Consider the following 19870-nt stretch of genomic DNA (forward strand, 5'->3'; position numbering starts at 1 on the left):
GAAAGTTACTTGTCTACTCAGTTGGTCATGTTCTCTCTAAAAGGCATTTCTCATGTTCCCAGATGCACCTGCATCCTCTTCAGCCTCACAGTCATGGAATGTTGTAATTCAGAAATAAAATATTTAATTACCAAAAGTACCAAATTAACTAAAATTTTAATTTATTAAACCTGGAGCAAATTTCCACTAGCCCTCTTTACAAGATATTTTAGCTTCAGTTAGTTGGCGTATCTCCACATAAATGAGGAAATACTTGGGGCTTGGTATTTTTGGCAGGTTATTTTTCAGCAGTTATTGTTCTGTGCCTTTCTCTGATTTTAGATTTTTTATCATTTCCAAAGTCACGTTGAGTGCACAGTGTGAAGTAAAATTTAAAAAAAATCAGTATCTGTTGATCCATTTACATGCATAAATAGCATAATGTTTGTGTGTGTTTTGTGTACACGTACTTAATATGGTGTGTAATGTGCTAGATTATTTGTGTCAATAAAATCTAAATTTGGAACAGGATAACTTTCCTCTAGTTTTTTTCAGCCACCACTTAAAAAGTTAATTGTAATAATTATACTGCAAAAGTAGTGAATTTTCTTATTGTGAGTACCATTAATAATTCTTTATCTCGTATTCAGTGTGTAATAGTCACAAAACATTATTGCACTGATAAATCTGTGGTCAGTATTCTAGAACAGAATCTGCTTGTGACTTTGTGTCAACGAAGCAACCTCATATAAATGTTGCTGTAGTCCCATAACTTTATTAAATGTTCTTTATTTATCTTCTTTACAACACTACCAATTAGTAACCATAAAGCTTACATGCCAAGTAGGTGTGTTAAACTTTACTACATATTACTTTATCGTTAGCTTCTTGGATTCTTCGGATAACACTTGCCTGCAATATTTCCTTTCCCATCAGATATATCTTCTCATACAGCTGTGAGGCTCCTGTCATCTGACATTTCCCAAGCCACAATTTCCTCATCAGTTTGTGGCTAAAACCCAAATCTTGATGATCCTTTTCCATCTAGTTCAACATTGATGTTTCATCTTCTGCATTCTTTTAACTAGAAATCTCGTGCCAAAAACCTGACAAGATTGTACTGGGCGTCATCAGCAGCAACATCAGGCTTGATTTCAGTGAGCAAAGATGAAACAGCTGTTTCATTGTCCAGATCAGCACTCAAGCACTCAATATTTGGTCATAATTTTTTCCAGCTTTGTCTGGCTGTGATAGCCTTGATGTTTTTCACTATATGACTAGTGGTGTAACTTCTTATATGTTGCTGATCTGTTTCTTCAGTGGTTCAGAAATAGATACTCCTCCTTCAGACGGTATTTCCATCCTGTTGTCTTTTGTACTGTCTTGCATTGTCTGTGTTCATTCTTCAGAAACTCTTGCTTCACTTTGGCAAGTCCGTGTTCTTCCAGTGTTACATCCAAAATGGCCAAATCGTGCCTCAACAGTTAATGTCATGGGAAAGCCGCAGATGGTTTTGCCTTATGGAAGGTTGTATCAGATAAACTGCTAAATTTTGAAAAGAAATGCTGTAATGTGTCTGACAAAAGTTTACAAAACTTCAGCCTCTCTCTTTATGTGCACGTGGGAAGGATTTCTGTGGTGTAATACTTGTCTTTTCAAAACTGGTGGTTCTTTTGTTGTCGTTATGGCTAGAGGACACCAAAGTGGCATGTTACTGTATTCCAGAATGACTCCTTAGTGCTTTTGGAGACAAAGCTGATGACTGTACATTTAGGGGGAGGAGGAAAGATGAGAGTTCTGTTTGTCATTGACATTAGTATTTTCCTATTAACTTTGCCTACCGCTGTATATATAAGTTGATTGTTTTCAATGGAGTAGGATTAAATAGTTGATTGTCTTTCTTATTTCAATTTACTTTTATAGTGGAAAATGGTGAAGGCGTTTGGAAGTCATTCTCCTTCAATTAAATGGTTTTTCTTGTTGTTTTGGGGTTTTGTGTGTGTGCACGTGTTGCACACTGCTTGATTCAGTGATCTGTTTTCTATTGGAGAGAATTTACAAGCACATTGCCTGCCTCACACGAATTTGTTTCCCACAGAGGTTCCTAATGCAACGTGTGAGGTTTCTCATTACCCAGCTATATGGATTACATTTTTGCTCCAATACCAACAAAATTAAATTACACAAAAATTGATTAAGATGCGTGTAATCCTGATGTGTGATCCTTAGAAAAAACTTTTGTCATCTTTAAATGATAACCCTCTGCAAAACCAACTGTAGAAATATTCTGCTTTTGTCAACTGCGACACGTCAACGATTTAGGCAGCAGCAAATACTACAGCAAAATGTTACCAGCCAACTGTACAGCAAAATTGAGGATCCATTTTTTTTGTGATTCTGTCTTTTCTAGCTCACATTAGTTAAAAAAAAAAGTAACAACAGAGCCAAGAGACTGTATTCATTTGTGGACCTCCAGTTCCAGAACCCGTGTGGATTAATACACATCACTCTTTTCTGATCTTTAGAATACGGATACAGACTTCAATGCCTTCAGTTTTGTTTAAGAGTGTCATATTTTCAGCAGTTTGTAGTTCACTGATAGGCTTGAAAGACAAAACAATTCAAGATCAGTAGTTGCCAGGATTGCATTTCATATCTAAAATGTGAGGAACAAATATAATAATGTAAAAATAACAACGCATCTTTTCTTTTGAAGTTTAATGAAGGTTGATAAATTTCTTAGCAAAATTTTGGGATCTCCATATCTGGCTGCAGTTTTCTAGTTTCCGTTAAACATTTAGATAATTATTTTGCTTTGTGGTTATCCAGGTTTATTCATGTGCATTTTGGTTGGCGAACAAGCATGGCATTAAGTTAATCAATTCTATTTCACTTTTTTGTTATTGTAGAGCTTTTCTTCAGACTAACAAAACTAAAATAATTACAAATGCAAGTCTGAACGTAGTGTTTCATAACTTGTTTTCCAAGTAAATGTGCTCCAATCATTGTTTCAAGTCATCCTCTATGCATTTCAAAATATGTAGTTTAAGACATGCTGCTCAAGACGGTGTCCTTGTTCAATATTAACGTGCTTTGGCTTTGAGTGTTTCACAAACACCTCTATTTCTAGCAGTCTGTAGGAACTGTTCCGCTTGGTGTGCCAGTAACTCGGAAAAAAGAGGATGAAGCATCAGTTGGAAGTGCACCTTTGCCCAGGCAGCAATCAAATCAAGCCTCTGAGTACGCCAGCAGCCCTGTCAAAACCAAAACAGTAACAGGTACGGTCACTTAATGAAACCAGCTGTTCTGCCCTGCCAGTCTCCCTCAGTAACATGCGTCTGCAATTGAACAGCATCAGCTGTGCAAATACTGTGGAGCAGCTTTCAGTTTTAAAGAAATATTCTCCCAGAAAATGACAACTTTTTAAAATTAAAAATAATCAAACTTGCAATTTTGAAATATATGTTTAATTTTCTTCTCATTTTCATTTAGGTACTATCTTTGGGACCCTGGTAGTTTCATGTAACACATTTTCTAAAACAAGATAAAGGAGATGTGCTTTCAATAGAATATCTGATATTTGCCTTGATATTTAGTATTTTAGTCCATAATTTTATTAGACTCTATACACTATGATTAATCCTTTGGTTTCAATCAGTCTTTTCACATGGCTTAGAGCCTGACATGTATAGAAGTAAAATTTCTGTATAAACAATTAAAATTCACCATTTTCAAAATCACTCTCCCATAGAAAATGCATTTGTTTGCACCTCTATTTCTGGAGTTCAAGAAATTATTAAATGTGGGAATATTTCCTGACCACTTAAGAGTGCTAAAGTTAAACTTTGTCATCACTAATCAAGATGATACGGCTTTCTGGGATTTTTCTAGGCTATTTGTTAATCCAAAATCATCCAAAGGAGATCGTCCAAAAAATTGACTGTCCAGCTAAGACTTTTAGTAATCTTTCTGAAATACGCTAAACAAATTCTCTTTTCCCTTGCATTGATGTTGATTTCCAGATAATGAAGAAGTAATTCAAGATGTTGTCTGCTGAAACTGAGGTTACAATCTTGTCCATTAGTGGTAGGGTTTAATTCTTATTTTGAGATTAAAAAGGACTAAACCCAGAAAATCTATTTACTGGATAATATATGGGTTGCCATGTTATCATTGCTAGTAAAATGATAGATTCATGTTGAAGACTTTTTCTATTTCATTTATGAATAACCTTTATTTTTACCATTTATCCTTTTATTTTTACCATTCATTTATGAATTTCCATTATTTTTGCCTGTAATGGAATGACTGTAATAAGTATATTATTCTTTTAACTGTATTTATCATCTGTTCTGCTATATCAACGTCATAAATGATACAATTATTTTCTTCTTGAGGTCAGTTCTACCTGTGCCTGTCAAGAAAGCACAAAGTTGTAATTCACTAGAGGAACTTCCGTAATTTTGAATATTTGTAATTTGAAGCCAGCTATTTGCATCAATAGTTGATAGATTAGTTTGTGTTAATTACTGATTTATAAAAATACAAATGTAGTTTGCAGAAGTAGCTTTGTACTTGAGTTTTGAAAATTAGCGTCCTAATCTGGTACCTGCTCATCCTAGTAGCTAGTTTTGATTTTCACCCTTGTTATTTTTCACCTTGAGTATTATCTTTTCTGCAGCAATGATCACACCAGAACAGTCTGCTGTTATAAAAGATGTCATTGTTCAAAATCTAGAAATGCCGTGAATGTAGTTTTTGTTTTGGGTTTTGTGCACGAGTGCAGAAATGACAAAACAAGAATATTAGTAACATCCTAAAAGTAAAGGAAGTATTTCTGTGCATCTCAAGTTCTTCCACTTTTTAATTAAAAGTCAGTATCAAGGTGTGTTTTCAATTACTTAGTACAGCATACATTGGTGCAAAAATGAAAAGTTCCTTTTTAGGTTTCATCTAGGTTAGCTACTAACTTTACTGATTCAGTTTATCAAATAAGTTTAACCTTATGCTGGGTTTTTTGTGATTAAGCAGATATTAGGCTTCTTTATAAAACAATTTAGTGCCATAGAGTCTGATACTAATAAACGAAAGGTGATAGTACCAATTCTCTCAAGAGACAATCTTGAATAAGGGTTTTCTTTTTTGAACTAGAAGCAGGCTTTTAAAGAATACTAAATTTGGTTTCATTCATTCTCAACTATTAATTTGTTGAAAAACCTTACTATTTTTTTAAGTGAAGCTACATACATATAGCAGAGGGTCTGTTTTGTCTGGGTTTAATATGTAGTGTGCGCAACTGCTGGTTTGAAGAGATTACTAAATTTGGTTTCATTCATTCTCAACTATTAATTTGTTGAAAAACGTTACTGGTTTTTTTAAGTGAAGCTACATACATTTAGCAGAGGGTCTGTTTTGCCTGTTTTTTTAATACGTAGTGTGCCCAACACTGCTGGTTTGAAGGCAAGCAGTGTTTAAAAATGTCTACATCTTTGTTATACTCTGGAGATAAAATACCATGTGTAATATAGTTAGAAGTATTTGAGATTTACATGTGAAAGTGGGGAATAAAAATATAAAATGAATACCAAAGAGCAAAAGCCTTGTATACCAATGAAATAATTAAAGGGATGATATCTGCCCGCTTTGGTAGACCACACAGATTTCCTTTAATGAAAGGAGAGCCATGTCGCGCTGCAGTGCCCCGCGGGCTTGTTCTCTGTACAGCTCCTGAAACTGCAGGTGATGGTAAAAGCTTTTCCTGTAGAGTTCATCTTGCGCCCTGTTTGTCAGAACTGGCTTTGCACGGGAAGATTCAGGGGACAGTAAAAACTAACAAATATGTCGTGTCACAAAAAAAGTCGCTGCTTTGATTACAAAGCCACCAGTTACAGTGGTTAGAAAAGGCTGCATGGGTGCAAGTGGGAAAGATGAGATCATTCTCAGAGAAGTTTTGGTGGATCTTTCCTTTCACAATTCATTTCTTTACAGGTATATAACGTGCCGGAATATGCTGAATGAGTGGCTAGTTTATTAAACTAAAAATAGAGTGTCTGCGATTCTTCTTTCTGATTTTTCTGGGTCCCTCACTCACAGTTTTTTACTTTATTCCCTTTCTTTTAATTTCACCTACTTTCTCTCTGACTGTTCTTTCATTATTTGTCCCACCTTTTAAAACCAGGAATACCACACTGATTATAGATCTAGGACCTATAATGCTACCTATGCTACAAAAGCATTTTAGGTAAAAGGGGCAATAATCCTTGTAAGCCTTTTATTTCTTAATCATCAAGTCTCTAGATACAGATGCCTTGTCAGAAAACTGAGATTCCTACATTGAGAGCAAGCACATATGCATAGTCTTTGCAGATTGAGTTTGTATCTTAAAATCATGCTATTCAGGTGGTGATTTTGAATTCACTCTTTTCAACTCTTAACATCTCAGCAGTCATTCCCTGGAGAACTGCTGGAAACCAACTCTCTGTAATAAATGAAAGCAGTTTGTAATCACAGCTGTTAAATGATTTAAAGCATTGATCTTGAGTTCAGTTTATTAGTTAATGGCTGCTGAGACCTTGCCAAGAATGAAGCATGGGAAAAGAGCAAAACTACTATTTATATGGTATCTGTCTGTGGAAATCCAAGGTTTCTGTTCTTAAGTCTCTAATTGTAGTTATTTATAAATCAGCCTAACCACAGCGGCTTCAAAAACAGAGTAAGATAATAGAATATGTGGTTTAAATTTTGTATGATGTGGCTATGAACAAACAAGGTGATAAAGAGAGAATATTAAAAAAAAAACCAAAACCAAACCTCAATTCTTCATTCACCCACTTCTCCTCCTATTCGCGACAATTCGGCATTTCCCTGTTAGTTCAGTAAAACGTGATTTGCAGACTTGTAGCCAGGCATGGAAGTGCAGCTCTTATGTCTGGATAGTGGGAAAATGATTGCTATATGTGTGTATAAATATGTAATATTATACATATATAGCATGTGCAGCATACCTATATAGAAAGATATTTTGTGCTGCAGTAGATGAATAGGGCAGTCTTTGAAAGCCGTCCAGTGCACACCATTTAATTATGATTAAATGTTCATTTTCACGTATTCAAGATGTTTGTTTTCACATATTCAAGATGGATGCTCATTCATTACTAAAATAACTTGTAGATTTCATTTGTATTAAGTTCTTAAATGATTATAATTATTTTCACTTAGTTTGAAAAACATAAAAACATTTTGCATGCTTAAAGATGTAATTGATTTTGGTTGGGTTTTGTTTGTTGGTTGTTTCATTTGTTTGTTTTTCTTTTTTCTGCCTCCTAGTGAGGTCTTTTTGTAGCCATTACACTGAAATTTGATTTCACCAACATCTACTGTAACATCCAACATTTAGCAGTGCTTGGAAGTAACTATGATATACCAGATGCAAATTTGATACTGGCTTGTGAGGTGTAACCCAGTGACTATGGCATCTAATTTTTCATAACAGTAGAAAAGTAGCCTCACACATATTCTTTAGTATGAGGAATGCTTTTAATGAAAGAAGCTACTTTAGAGAGGCTGAAAAGGTTACTAGTTTTTTTTTGATTCCTCAGAATCCTGAAAGTTTACTTTTCTTATAGCCACAGGATAGGTGTGTAAGTGGAATTTAATGTGTCATTTAAGAAAACATGAACCTTTCCGCTGGAGTAGGCCCCATAGCCTCTTACAAAGGCACATGAAAACTAAATGCCCTATCCCATAACTGAAAGTGCAGTTGTCACATAAAATTTTCCAGATCCTTGTGTGCCACAACCAGCTATTTCGTCATGGTACGTGGGCTGACTGAATTTCAGCCACGTCGTGAGTGTACATCAGGGCATATGACAGCGGGCAAGTGGTTTTCATCACTAGGCCTGGTGCCTGTGACCAGAGATTGCTCCATTTTGTTGTCTGGTGGACAGATTGCAAGGGCATTTGCAAAAGAGAATTAAGCAGCGGTGGGTTTTGGACAACTTTTTTTCCGTAAGCCAGGTTGGTCACAGGTCGGAGTGTGCACTGGTTATTAAATTCCACTGCAATTTCAGTATTACCATGGAGTATCAGTCCCAAGTTCAAAGCTGAGAAAGAGAATCCAGCATTGTTTCATTCTGCAGGAAATGTATCTGTGGCATGTAAGAGTATATGCACATGGAGAGAGAGACAGGACATGAAACCATTCCAGTTTGGAAAAATCTCTTACTTGTGTTTCTGAAACATTGATATTTTGTTCTGTGGAACTACTGTTCTTACAGAGAAATAATCAAAGAGTTTTAAAGTTTTGTGAATGCTAAGTTACACCTAGTCTACTATTTGTTTGTATTTCAAGCACATGGAGGATAGTTTCTGTCCTGCTTTTGGCTAGGAGACAACCAATTCTCCTTTCAGTACATTTTCAGTTAAATTTCTTCTAAGTAACCGCACTTTCTGAAGTTGACTAGATTTTTTCAGTCACTGTCTGCTCCTAGAATTGATAACTCCCGATGTTTACAGTTGTTACTAAGGTAACGGTAGGAATGGCATGCAGAAAGGCCCATGTTTAAACTTATCCCTATAGAAACCAAGGTCACTGCTAAATCTGTGTTCCATAAGTGAAAGGGCGTAAAAGGGTTGCACTTGTGAGGAGGAGCGGACAGAACAGTGACCAAAAACTGACAGACAAAGTATTCCATCCCGTACATGTCATATTCAGTTTAAAACGGAGGGAATGTGGGGGTCTCTCTCTTTTCTTCTATGGCCAGTGTCTATGAGACACTCTGCCCATTCTTCTGCTCCGTACATTCCCGAATCCAGTTCCCATCTGCTGCTGGGTCTGGTCTGGGACTTCCCTGCCCTGCAGTGCCTGCGGTGTGCCTCACCACGGGTGCAATTCCATCATCCTTATGGGGGAGCTCAATATAGGTCTTTTTAGATATATTTCATTATTTCTGTTAGTAGTAGTAGTAGTAATCATATTAATACTATTATAATTTTTTTCTTTTTTTTTAAATTAAAGCTATTTTAATTTTCCAACTCATAAGTCTCTCTCCCTTTTTTCCTTTCCCTTCCGGAGAGGGAAAGGGTTAGCAGAGAGCATCTGTTGTCTGTTTAATTGCCAGCCCAGCCTTAAACAGTGACAGTGTCATAACAAGAAAGTTCAAAAGTCTGTCCCAGATGGCCTTTATATTCTCTATTCTGTATAAATTGTCTGATTTCTAATAAGGACAGAGCTCCTGTCGCCAATTTCTGCCTTCTTTCCCCTGCTTACTTACTTTCCCAGAGGCTGTAGAAACATAGTATTTTTGAAATATTTATCCTGTCAAATTTGATTTATATTGACCAGCAAATGTAGAAGGAATTAGAAGATGAGCAAATGAGTTGCACACATATGCATAGAGTATAGGATCGTGTAAGCTTTCTTTCCATAGGAAACAAGGCAAGGAAAGATCCCCACCTTTCCTTTCAATCACTTCCTAATATTTGATAGTGTAGGTACAATAACATGCTGGTCATTAGATTCTTACTATAACTGGAGCTTCTTGGTTGTTATGGGAAGTATTAGTAATTTAATGTTGAAAGCTTTAATCGAGTCAGGCCACATGTGGAATACTGTGTCCAGTTTTGGTCCCTGCTATACAAAAAAGACATGGACAGGCTGGAGAGGGGTGTCAAGAGAAGGGCCACAAAGATGATCCAAGGGCTGGGAAGCCACCATATGAGGAAAGGCTGAGAGAAGTGGGCTTGTTCAGCCTTGAGAAAAGAAGGCTTAGCAGAGACCTTATCACCATGTTCCAGTATTTAAAGGGTGGCTGCAAAGAAGATGGAGACTTCCTTTTGAGAAGGAGTCACATGGAAAAGATGAGGGGCAATGGGTACAAGTGACTCCTGGGCAGATTCCAACTGGACACAAGAAGGAAATTTTTCACGACGAGAATCATCAGCTCTTGGAATAATCTCCCCAGGGAAGTGGTGGATTCCCCAGCACTGGACACTTTTAAAATTCGGCTGAACAGGGTGCTGGGCCATCATGTCTAGACCATGCTTTTGCCAAGGAAGGCTGGACCAGATGATCCTTGAGGTCCCTTCCAACCTGGTATTCTATGATTCTATGAAGTAATTCTTAAAATTCCTTCAAGATATACACGAGACACTTCTGAACCACTATTACATACTTTTCTATAAAAGTGGAAGAAAGAGGAAGCTTCAAATGTAGTCATGTCTCTATTTTAGACCAGCTGATTCAGTGGTACTGTTTTTATATGAAGCTTCATCTTAAATTAATAAATTTTCTCTTGAATACATTGTGTCAGCGTATGACCTATACTTAGCTAAACTGGATGCAATTACTGAGATAGATTTTTTTTTTTTTTTTTTTTTTTTTTTTTTTTTTCCCCCCTGAAGTAGAACTAGAATGCTGAATTAGATTCTTGCTAAAATGAGCTGTTGGAATGCAAAAAACTGGCAAATCTGAGAGAAGTCTGGCTGGTGAGAAATCAATGGATTATCTGAAGTATTTGAATTAGTAGGTCACTATTTCTGCTTAATGAACTGAATGATTATCGTTTATTCATGCCTGCTATAATATATATATGACTGTTTTATTTGGTAAGATGAATGAAATTAAATAGATGCTAAATAGGCAAAGTAAAATATAGGAATTTAAATCTGGTGCACATTAGGTAGGGTGCCTGAAAATACTAGGATCTTTATATTTTTATAAATGGGATTTAGTTCTTGGAAGGATTATTTAAAGGAAAGGTCTCCAGACACAGATGATTTATAGTAACTTTTAAATGGCTGGACAGTCACATAACTATATTGAAAATTAATTATTGTGAGTTTTCATAGTTAGTAAAAGGTTTGACTTTTGTATTGTGATGGCATGATTTCTTCAGTTCAGTGTGTGGATTTCAAAGATATTAATAACACAAAGCCAGTGTAGTTTGTCAAACACTTTCTGTATGGAGAAATTCAAAGCTGAGAGAGACTGGGTGTTTATTTTTAGATTACATTTAAAAGACTGAGAAACTTCCAGTGTCTTTAAAAAGGCAGAAAACTGGGCAGAATTCCTCCTGCATTTACCAGAAAAGTTCCTGCAAATCCAAGGCTGAAATTCTTACTTCATAGTATAAAATTTATTTGGAATGGTAAGCAATATTCAGACAAATTCAGACACGGACTTTAGATACGAATGCACATATAACACATTTTTGTAATTACTAATATAGTAGCTCAGTTTTGCCTGTGAAGGGCTATTAGTGATGTGTACGAAAGTGTCAGTCCTTTTTTAATTTTTGTTCCCAGAACTAGATAGGTTTTTTTTTTCCAGATATAGTTCAGCAGTCATTAAGAACTTGGTGGGAGAAAATGCTGACCATAGCCATTCCCTAGCCAACCCCCACTTTCACACAGAAAGATCCTTTTCGTTTGCACAACAGTGTTAATAGTACATTTGTCTCTGTTTACTGACATGTTTACTCCATAAAAAAGGCATGTTGGGTAAAAAGTCAAAAGTCTTTATATTTTAACACTTATTCTGCTGCTCATTGAATGCCCATTCTAATGTAGTTGTTGTATCCCTCTGCTGCAGTTTCCCTGGGTATAAAGGACTTTGCTCTGGTTGTTTGTCAGGGACTGTGTGGCTCAATTATCATCTTGATTGATAACAGTAACGTATTATCAGCACCGTTGGTAAAGTAGATTGCAAAAATGCTCTAAGCCCAGTAAAGAAATTATTTACTCAAAGACTATTCAGTATGCAAGCAAAATATTGCATCTTTTTATAAGCTGAAAAGGACTTTCTGCAATCATTTAAGTTAATTAAGTACTGCCTTTGTTCTCAAGCATCTTGATGAAGAGTGCAAATTTTTTTACACACAGGTCATCATAACCTATCCTTAGAAAAGCAAGCTCGGTTACATGAATAATTCAAATATCAGTCATCCAGGAATGGGGCTATAGGGAATAAATTATGATACTGCAAAAATAAAATGTGAATATTTCTGGAATGCTTCTGATGGGTACAGATGGTTCAGAAAATATTGGCAAATCATAGAATCATAGAATATTTTGGGTTAGAAGGGACCTTCAAAGGTCTCTTTGAGCTTCACCTAATGGTTTCAGTCAGCCTGGTACTTTAACTTTTTGTTTTCAATTTGGATTGTGGGAAAAAAATAATACATTAAAATAGGAAGTATTTTTTACAAAATATTCCTCTGTGGTTTTGCAATTTCTTATATGCATATATAATGTTTTAATATTAAATCCTTGGACAAAACTATTCTATATAATACCTTCCACTGAGAACAGAATTTTTTCTTTGGCCATCATGTATATATATATACACAAAAGTGTGAATCAATTGTAATGCCTTCATTTATCTCTGTGTATGGACATATGTATTTAGTTCTGTTCTCTTGCAAATATAAGAATATGTAGAGTTATGAGGAAAATTGGAATGCAAACCTAAGGATAAACAAGCTTTTATAACAAGTTTCACTGAATTTTTATTTTTTCACAATGTTACACATAAAACCCAAAGATTGCTGGTTTACGGAAAAGACCAAATACGTTTTTAAGTAGTTGGTTGGTTTTTTTTTTCTTATAAGGGGTTGGGGAAGTTTTTGTTTTGTTTTACATACGAAGAAACCAATTTTTTGCAAAAAAAACCCCATCTGTAGGCCACTTGGATTTTTTTCTCAGAGTTGTTTGAAGTTTCAGTTTTCTCCTCCACTGCATTTTAGTCTCATTTCTAATCCCTTAGAGCCCTTGATCAGTTCTTTACTGGCTTGCATTTGTCGCAAACACCTTTGTATTTTTGTTTTTATTTCTGCTAAAAAGCCGTATCTAGTGCATGAAAAGGTGAATAGATATTAAGAAATCCCATTGAGTTCTTTGACATTATGGAGACTACTTCTGATTTTATCAGATAAGAATCTCTCCAGAAAGAGCCATGCAATAACTGTATGCTTTCCTTTGATTTCTTTCTTTTTTTTAAATACTGTTAATGTTCACGTGTTTTCCTGTCATGGCCTCTTAGGAACTATGATTAGTTTGCAGCAGCGTTTTTCTCAGCTTACCTCGGTTCTGATGTGTGAGAAGCCGTGTGACAGGTGATGTGATGTGGAAAGGAAAGCTTGCCCAACTTCTTGCAGGTCATATGACAGATGCATTTTGAGTAGGGTCATATGATGGGATGGTGGAGAAACTGTCCTACTGCAGGCTGCTGCTCGGGTGTTTCTCTATGAACTGTGTCTTTGAGTGGGAGCTCTCTGAGCTTTTGGGGGTCACTGAAGTACAGGTTTGCCTGCAGCGCGATGACCTTTTCCACCCAGATATAAGCTGCTGCCCTCTTGATGCACGATGCGTCCGAGGCACACAGTGGGCCAGCAGAAAGGAGTCGTCTTGTGCCAGAGGGATGAGACATCATGGATCTGTACCACAGACAAATTAGGAATAAGGTATTAGCATTGTATTTTACCTCTCTTTAGTTCAGTGGCTAGCCGTAAGGAGAGAGGGGGAACTGAGAGCACAAGGCCAGTGGCGAGCACAGATTACCAGCAGTCCTCAGCCCAGTAGTGGAAAATCTCTGATCTGTGGTCTTTTCTGCTTCGGTTCATTTGAGGACATGTCCATTTGCGCCAAATCTTTGCACTTCAAAAGTTTTATTTCACCTTCCGTGTTCCTTGTGTCGCTGAATATTAATAGCACAGAGTAGCAACTTTTTCCCCAAAGATCTTTTTATGGATCAGATTTCTAAAGCACCCAGTTTCAAGTAGGCTAAAAATCACAAAGGAGGTGGCATAAGAAAGACACCTCTGTCTAGAATTTATACCTTTAAGTCTTGCTTAGCGGCATCTTCTAAAAAGAGAGTACATTTATGATTAATTTTGCAGGATTGTGACTTGGAACTGCCTCAATACTTTGACCGTAAGTTGTGAAATGAATTGTGAAAACTGCTGGTTCTGGTAGCTCAATCCTTATTGTTCTGATCTGTCCTTTTCAAAAAGTCTGTTACCAGCATATGTTCTGAACTTGATGGTGAGTGTGACAGCCTCTGAGTGTTCGATAGTTGATTGAAGTAGTTGTGGTGTATATTTTTACAAAAATACCAATTACACAGTATGGGACTAGAAGATGAGAGAAGGAACATTTTCTGTTTCTGTACACTGGTTTTCTTAAAAATTCAACTCTTACAACCTGGAGACACTCTCCCTTTATTTTTTTTTCCCTTGTTAGTTTGTGTTTCATACAAATAATATTTTCTATCCAGCTATTGCTGACTGGCTCCTGGCCTCAAGACAAGGCTGATTACAGTGCCAGGAAATGTTCCTAGGTTCTCAGTTCAGTAGTAGCTGAGTAGCATAATTGTTTTAGGAGATTAACCTTCATACCGAGACAGATGGAGCTGATCCAGTCTACATGTCTACGACTGAGGACTAGCCAAACACACATGATAGCCACACCAGCCTCTGAGCAACTGTCATCTGCTGCTGGTCTTGCCTGATCGGGAATTAAACATTGTTCTGTCCCAGCATCCCCTCAGACAAAGCTCTAGGACTTACCAGTGCAGGAAGAAAATGAACACACAACTTTTCTTCTTTTCTTTTCAGGTGTTAATTCTGTTCTTGCTTCTTCTTTCCACTCTGAAGCATCTCTTATTACTTCGCTCTTTTCTATAATTTCTGGTTCAATGGTTCCTTATCTGTTTGTTTGGGTTTTGAGGGCTTTTTTTTGGTCTCTCGGTTCAGTATGGGGTATTACAGTGAAGCTGTTGTTTGTCATGGATATCCCTGGAATTTCACTCAGCTTTGCAGGTTTGAATTGCACATATATGGAGAAAAACAACTGGTGCTTTTGTCAGCTCATTTTATTTTTAATTCAGGGGTAGTTGTTAATCGCATTAGAAAGTTGATTCCCCTAATTGAGAGAGAATTAGGGGAGTGTGTTTCCCAACAAACAAAACATGGGAGACTGCAACAAAACCGAGCTTTAGATCCCATGCACAAAGAATGCGCTTGCTCGGTGACGTAGGATGTTTTACGTTCTAAAACATACTTTCATGCTGACCTGAAGCATTCCTGTCTGTGAAATTTCCACACTCTCACAATGACTCTTTATACCATTCTCACCCACACTTGTATTATGGAGTTCTACGTTCCAGTAACTCTTTTTTATTTTAATATTTCTGGATACTCAAGCTGTTCCTAATTCTTACCTTGTAATATGTGTACTGTGGGGCCTGACTCCACAGAGAAGATGGTGTGAACTTAGGTAGGGTAAGAAGTTAAAGCAGAACAGCTATTCCTCACTCAATGTCTTTGTTTTAACTTTATCCATTCATAATGTGGATGGATACTCACTGCATGGCATAGAAGTGTCCACATGAGAAAATATTATGAAATAGCTACTCCACACTGCTTCTCCATATGAACAATTTCCTCGCAGCACAGCAGACAACAAACAGCCCTGAAATGTCACACTTTTTACAGTCTCACGATCCAATTTTCATTCTTTATCATTCTAATAGATCCATAATTGGAGCCAGGAATATCTGAGAGGACCAATTATACTGCAGCTATAAAAATGCTCTTTCTTTTGACCAGCTCTCTTTTTGAATCTTTTGATTCCCCATCAAGTTTAATAAAGTTAATGCTTCTCTTTCTTTACAGATCATTAAAGTACTGTTTGTTGAAGGGTGTTTTTCTGGACTATTAATCTGGTCTTTCCTGGCCTTGCTGGGAAAAATGTCGCAAATTAATTCCTCAATTGGCATTAACATTGCATTCTTTTGGCAGAAATTCACCTCTCGGATGTTTCATTTTTAATTCCTTGCATGTTTCCTTGCATGATCAAAACTGGCTGAAGATCCAGTGGTGCATATCAAAGGGGATGTACTTTTGCTCACCTGAGTTCAGTTGATAGCATAATTTTAAGACTTTTTCTGTAGTTGGTATGCCACAGATTTCTCCTGGCTGTTTAATTGGGAGACATAAATTGTCACACTTGTGCTGATTTCAATTTAGTTTAAAATGAAGTCATGAAAACTTCATAATTTATTCCTGCAGTTTTGTCAGCACAACATCATGTAGACCAAAGCTGGAAATGTTAAAGAAGCTGACAATAATTCGGTGGGTATCCCAAAACATAAGAAGGAGGATATTCTGTAAGAGATGACAGGAAGAACTGTGTATTACTCACACAGTCTTTAATGAACTTGTAGTTACTACTCAGTCTCACTAGTCCTCTTTTGAAGTTCTACTATGCTCATATTCAGTTAAATGCTTCTGATATCTAAAATCTTTCCATATGTTAGTAAATAATTAACAATTTAAGGAATTTTCTCCTTTTACTAGAAAATATTGAATTTTGCTGAAATATTGTATACTTTTTCAGTCTGGCAAAGTAAGAAAATGGTTTAATTTTTATGCCTTTTTTTGGAAGCATGTTCATGTTTTTGTTAAGTGAATTTTTTAAAGAAAACAAATCAAAGACTGTAATTTAATATGGGCTGTCTTTCCTACAATGAGTTTAGACAATTAAAACCTTTTTAGATTACACTGGCAGCAATGTGTGTGAAAGCCTCTTTGATTGCTATTCTGTCACCAAATAGGTTATCACACTTTGAAAACTGTCTTAATTTGCTTAGGTCAAGCATTCTTCATAATATTTTATTAGCAGTTTACATTTAAAAAGTTTAAGCATTTCATTGCGTTTCTCACCAGGCAGAACTGATACAGTTGCATTGCCAAGTTTAAAACGAGTAATAAACACCCAGTGAGAGAAAAATCTCTTTTAGAATTTAAAATAAGTAATCTATTTTCTTTGCTACCAGCAAGTATCTGACTTAGTTATATATTCTTTGTGTAATTGCGTTTTGTTGTTTGCATTAGAGTCTCGTCCTTTGTCACTTCCTGTGAAAACCATGCTGAACTCATCTGAAAGCAGCAGAAGTCCTGAAGAAAGAATGAAGGAGTTTATTGGAATTGTGTGGAATGCAGTTAAGCGCCTTACACTTCAGGTAAGATGAAAAGGAAGTGGAAAAAAAAATGTCTTTCCAAAGTTTATGATACTTTTTATGCATCCTAGTGCTTTTTATTAGAGGGTTTTTAAAGGAGCTCCCAAGTTTTATTGTCTTATTTCAGTAGTTTCAAAGTCCTAGAGAATGAAAAATAAAATATAGATTTTTGGTAACTTAAGAAAAGAATGCTTTGGTTTCAGAATATTAGTTTTCACAATACTTTTTTATGTCTAAGGGGAAGGTCCTTTAAAAAATTATATGAAGAAAAAATGCTTGTCACACTTTTCTGTATCATGAACATGGCCGTACACATTTTTATCGGTAGTTAGATTTGCAAAATACCTTCCTTTCTAAAAATAACTGAGGAAAGTGTGTACGCTAAATATTTTCTTGGGGGCTGTGATACAGTATGACATCTTGTAGCCGTCATGGCTCAGCCCACTCACTTGTCTATTTTTTCATAAAGGACAAGTAGGTGACCACTCGGATTAAACCCAGACCGCTCTAGGTTGTGATCGCTGATCAATCCGTAAAAGCAGAGTTTTCATGTAACAGTACATCTGCATACTTTACACAAAAAAGGCCATCTTGGAAGTCCAGTGTTACCATGGCTTAGAAATGCTAGAATTAGGACTCTGTTCTTCCAAGTATATATCAAGTGCCTGCTTAGAAATTATGCTTAGAATTATTATAGTCTGTGCCTTTCGAACAGTATATTCTGTGAGATTGCTATTTTATGGTACACCAGAATAGCCTACCCTGTTTCCCCGAAAATAAGACCTAGCATGATTTTTTCAGGATTTTTGAGGATGCTCAAAATATAAGCCCTACTCCAAAAAGAAACCCTAGTTACAGATCATTTAAAAAGTCAATTTAAATAGTGTCCGGGCAGCTATACATGTAAAAAAGTAATAAGTTTTGGAGCAAAAATTTATGTAAGACCTTGTCTTCTTTTCAGGGAAACAGGGCAGCAAAACAGATTTTGTGTTTAAAAAAAAACCAAAAACACACCAAACAAAAAAACCAAAAAACCAAACAAAAACAAAAATGGAAAACAGCCACAACAACCAAAAATACACAAAAAACCCCACAACATAACTATGTCTGACAGAAAGTAATTGTTGAAAGCCTGCTCCTTCTTTCTACCAAGAAATATATTTATATACAGGCTCATGCCAGGACCTGTGTCTGTTTTACTTCTCTTTCATGCAGAAAGTACTTTTGGTTCAAAATATTACGAAGTTTGAAAGCTCAAGTTTTACCTGAGCAAGAGCTTCAGACTTATGACTTGATTGCAGAACACACTGAAATTGAGGAGATGCTTCCTATTAACTACATTTAGTTTTCAGCCAGCTCTTTCATCATTGTTTTATAAGTATTTTGCTTGTTTTCCTTTCTTAGTGTTGTCACCACTGGAGATTAGAATGGCTAGATAAGGATAGTCAGGAGAGAGAATTTGTAAGCTGTTTGAAGGAAGCAGTGTATTTTTGTTGTGTCTCTGGGTGGTACACAGCACAATGACACTCCCTGTATAGATGAGCCTTAGAGTTTGAGTCATAATAAAAAAAATAATATAATAATAAAGAGGACAATGAAGAGCTGAATCTTTTATGAATGGGGGAAAATTGAATCAGGACTAAGATATTCTGCAAGTACATTTTTCAAAGCATGCTTTGTTATGTGAGCAGTCAGCGAAGTAAATTTCTTCGAAGAATCGTTATGATACTGATGGCTAAAAATGAAGCTTTCCTGTTACCAAATAGGAAAGAAACAAAACAAAACAAAACCAAAGGCTGTGTTCAAATGAATGGTTTTTTTGTGGAAAAGAAAACTGATGACTGTGTCACAGAGACACCCCAAAAGTCAATTTGAGCAGGCAACAAGCTCCAAAAAGACTCTATTCTAGCCAGAACAGTTTAGCCAAGAAACCATCTAGAAACAGGGTTATTTAGCACTCCAACAACGTAAAACGCAAGTTCAGATACCAGTTGAGGATATTATTGTACAACCACATAAGGATAATTATGATCCACAGCGTGCACACATTCACTCTCCAAACCCAGAGCGAGAGGCCTCTTTCACTAAAGGGCACCCAGCAGGAAATAATCCAATGCCTGGGGTGGGCAAGGGCTCGCTCAAGGAGATATCCAGGGGGAAAATCACTTGCCACAGAGGAGGCGAGGGCACTCATTCCGGGAAGTCTCCGGAGATGACGTCCCGACCCAGCTGTGTCCATGAGGACGGGCACAGTGGGGCACAAAAGGTGCTAAAGAGTCATCAGCTGCCCCATTGAAGGCCCCAGTCTCATTGGGGTGTGTGCAATCGCCACCCAGTGATAGGCACATCTTTTCTCAGAAAGTGATTTGTAAATGTATCGCTGCTCTGACATAACACGCTCACAGATTAGAGCCAATACTGGCAGAGGATTTTTTTGTGTTAGATACTATTTCTGGTGTTTGAGGTTCTACATTTATTTACTCCCTACAGTTTTTATAAGTTTAGTTTTTATCTGTGTTGAAATTAAATGGCCCTATGAGTTCATACAACAGCTTGCACACTTCTGAGATGTTTCCTCCTTATGCTTTGATCATCCTTGAAGTATGTGCCAGTCTCTGGCCAGAAGGACATTATATGTTACCAGTGAAAAGTTTCAACATACTCCAAGGAAACACCACAGAAAAAGTCCAAGAACTGCTTCCAAACAAATACACGGTAGTTCTTAGTGAAATATGGAGGATTTATAGATATGCTTGCTGTTCTTTTTGTTATTGCTAGTAGTCCCTATGTCTGTTTTAGTTAAATATATTTTTCAGGACACAAATGCATATATGTAGCTTTTTACTTCAATACCAGCCTAAATGGGAAAGCTGA

At 36.5% G+C, this 19870-nt stretch overlaps 1 protein-coding gene across 6 annotated transcripts in view; it reads left to right on the top strand.

Annotated features, from left to right (window-relative positions):
- Positions 1-19870, top strand: part of VPS13B (vacuolar protein sorting 13 homolog B) — a 459420-nt gene that overhangs the window by 208279 nt on the left and 231271 nt on the right. For 4 of the 6 annotated variants that reach the window (XM_065627245.1, XM_065627244.1, XM_065627248.1 and 1 more), the window contains exons 21-22: positions 3110-3257; positions 16872-16999. In XM_065627245.1, coding sequence (XP_065483317.1) covers positions 3110-3257; positions 16872-16999 — 276 coding nt within the window. The remainder of the gene's footprint in view (positions 1-3109; positions 3258-16871; positions 17000-19870) is intronic. The other 2 variants (XM_065627247.1, XM_065627249.1) reach the window with 1 other exon arrangement.

Source organism: Caloenas nicobarica, chromosome 2 (assembly GCF_036013445.1).
Source record: "Caloenas nicobarica isolate bCalNic1 chromosome 2, bCalNic1.hap1, whole genome shotgun sequence".
Lineage (NCBI taxonomy): Eukaryota > Metazoa > Chordata > Aves > Columbiformes > Columbidae > Caloenas > Caloenas nicobarica.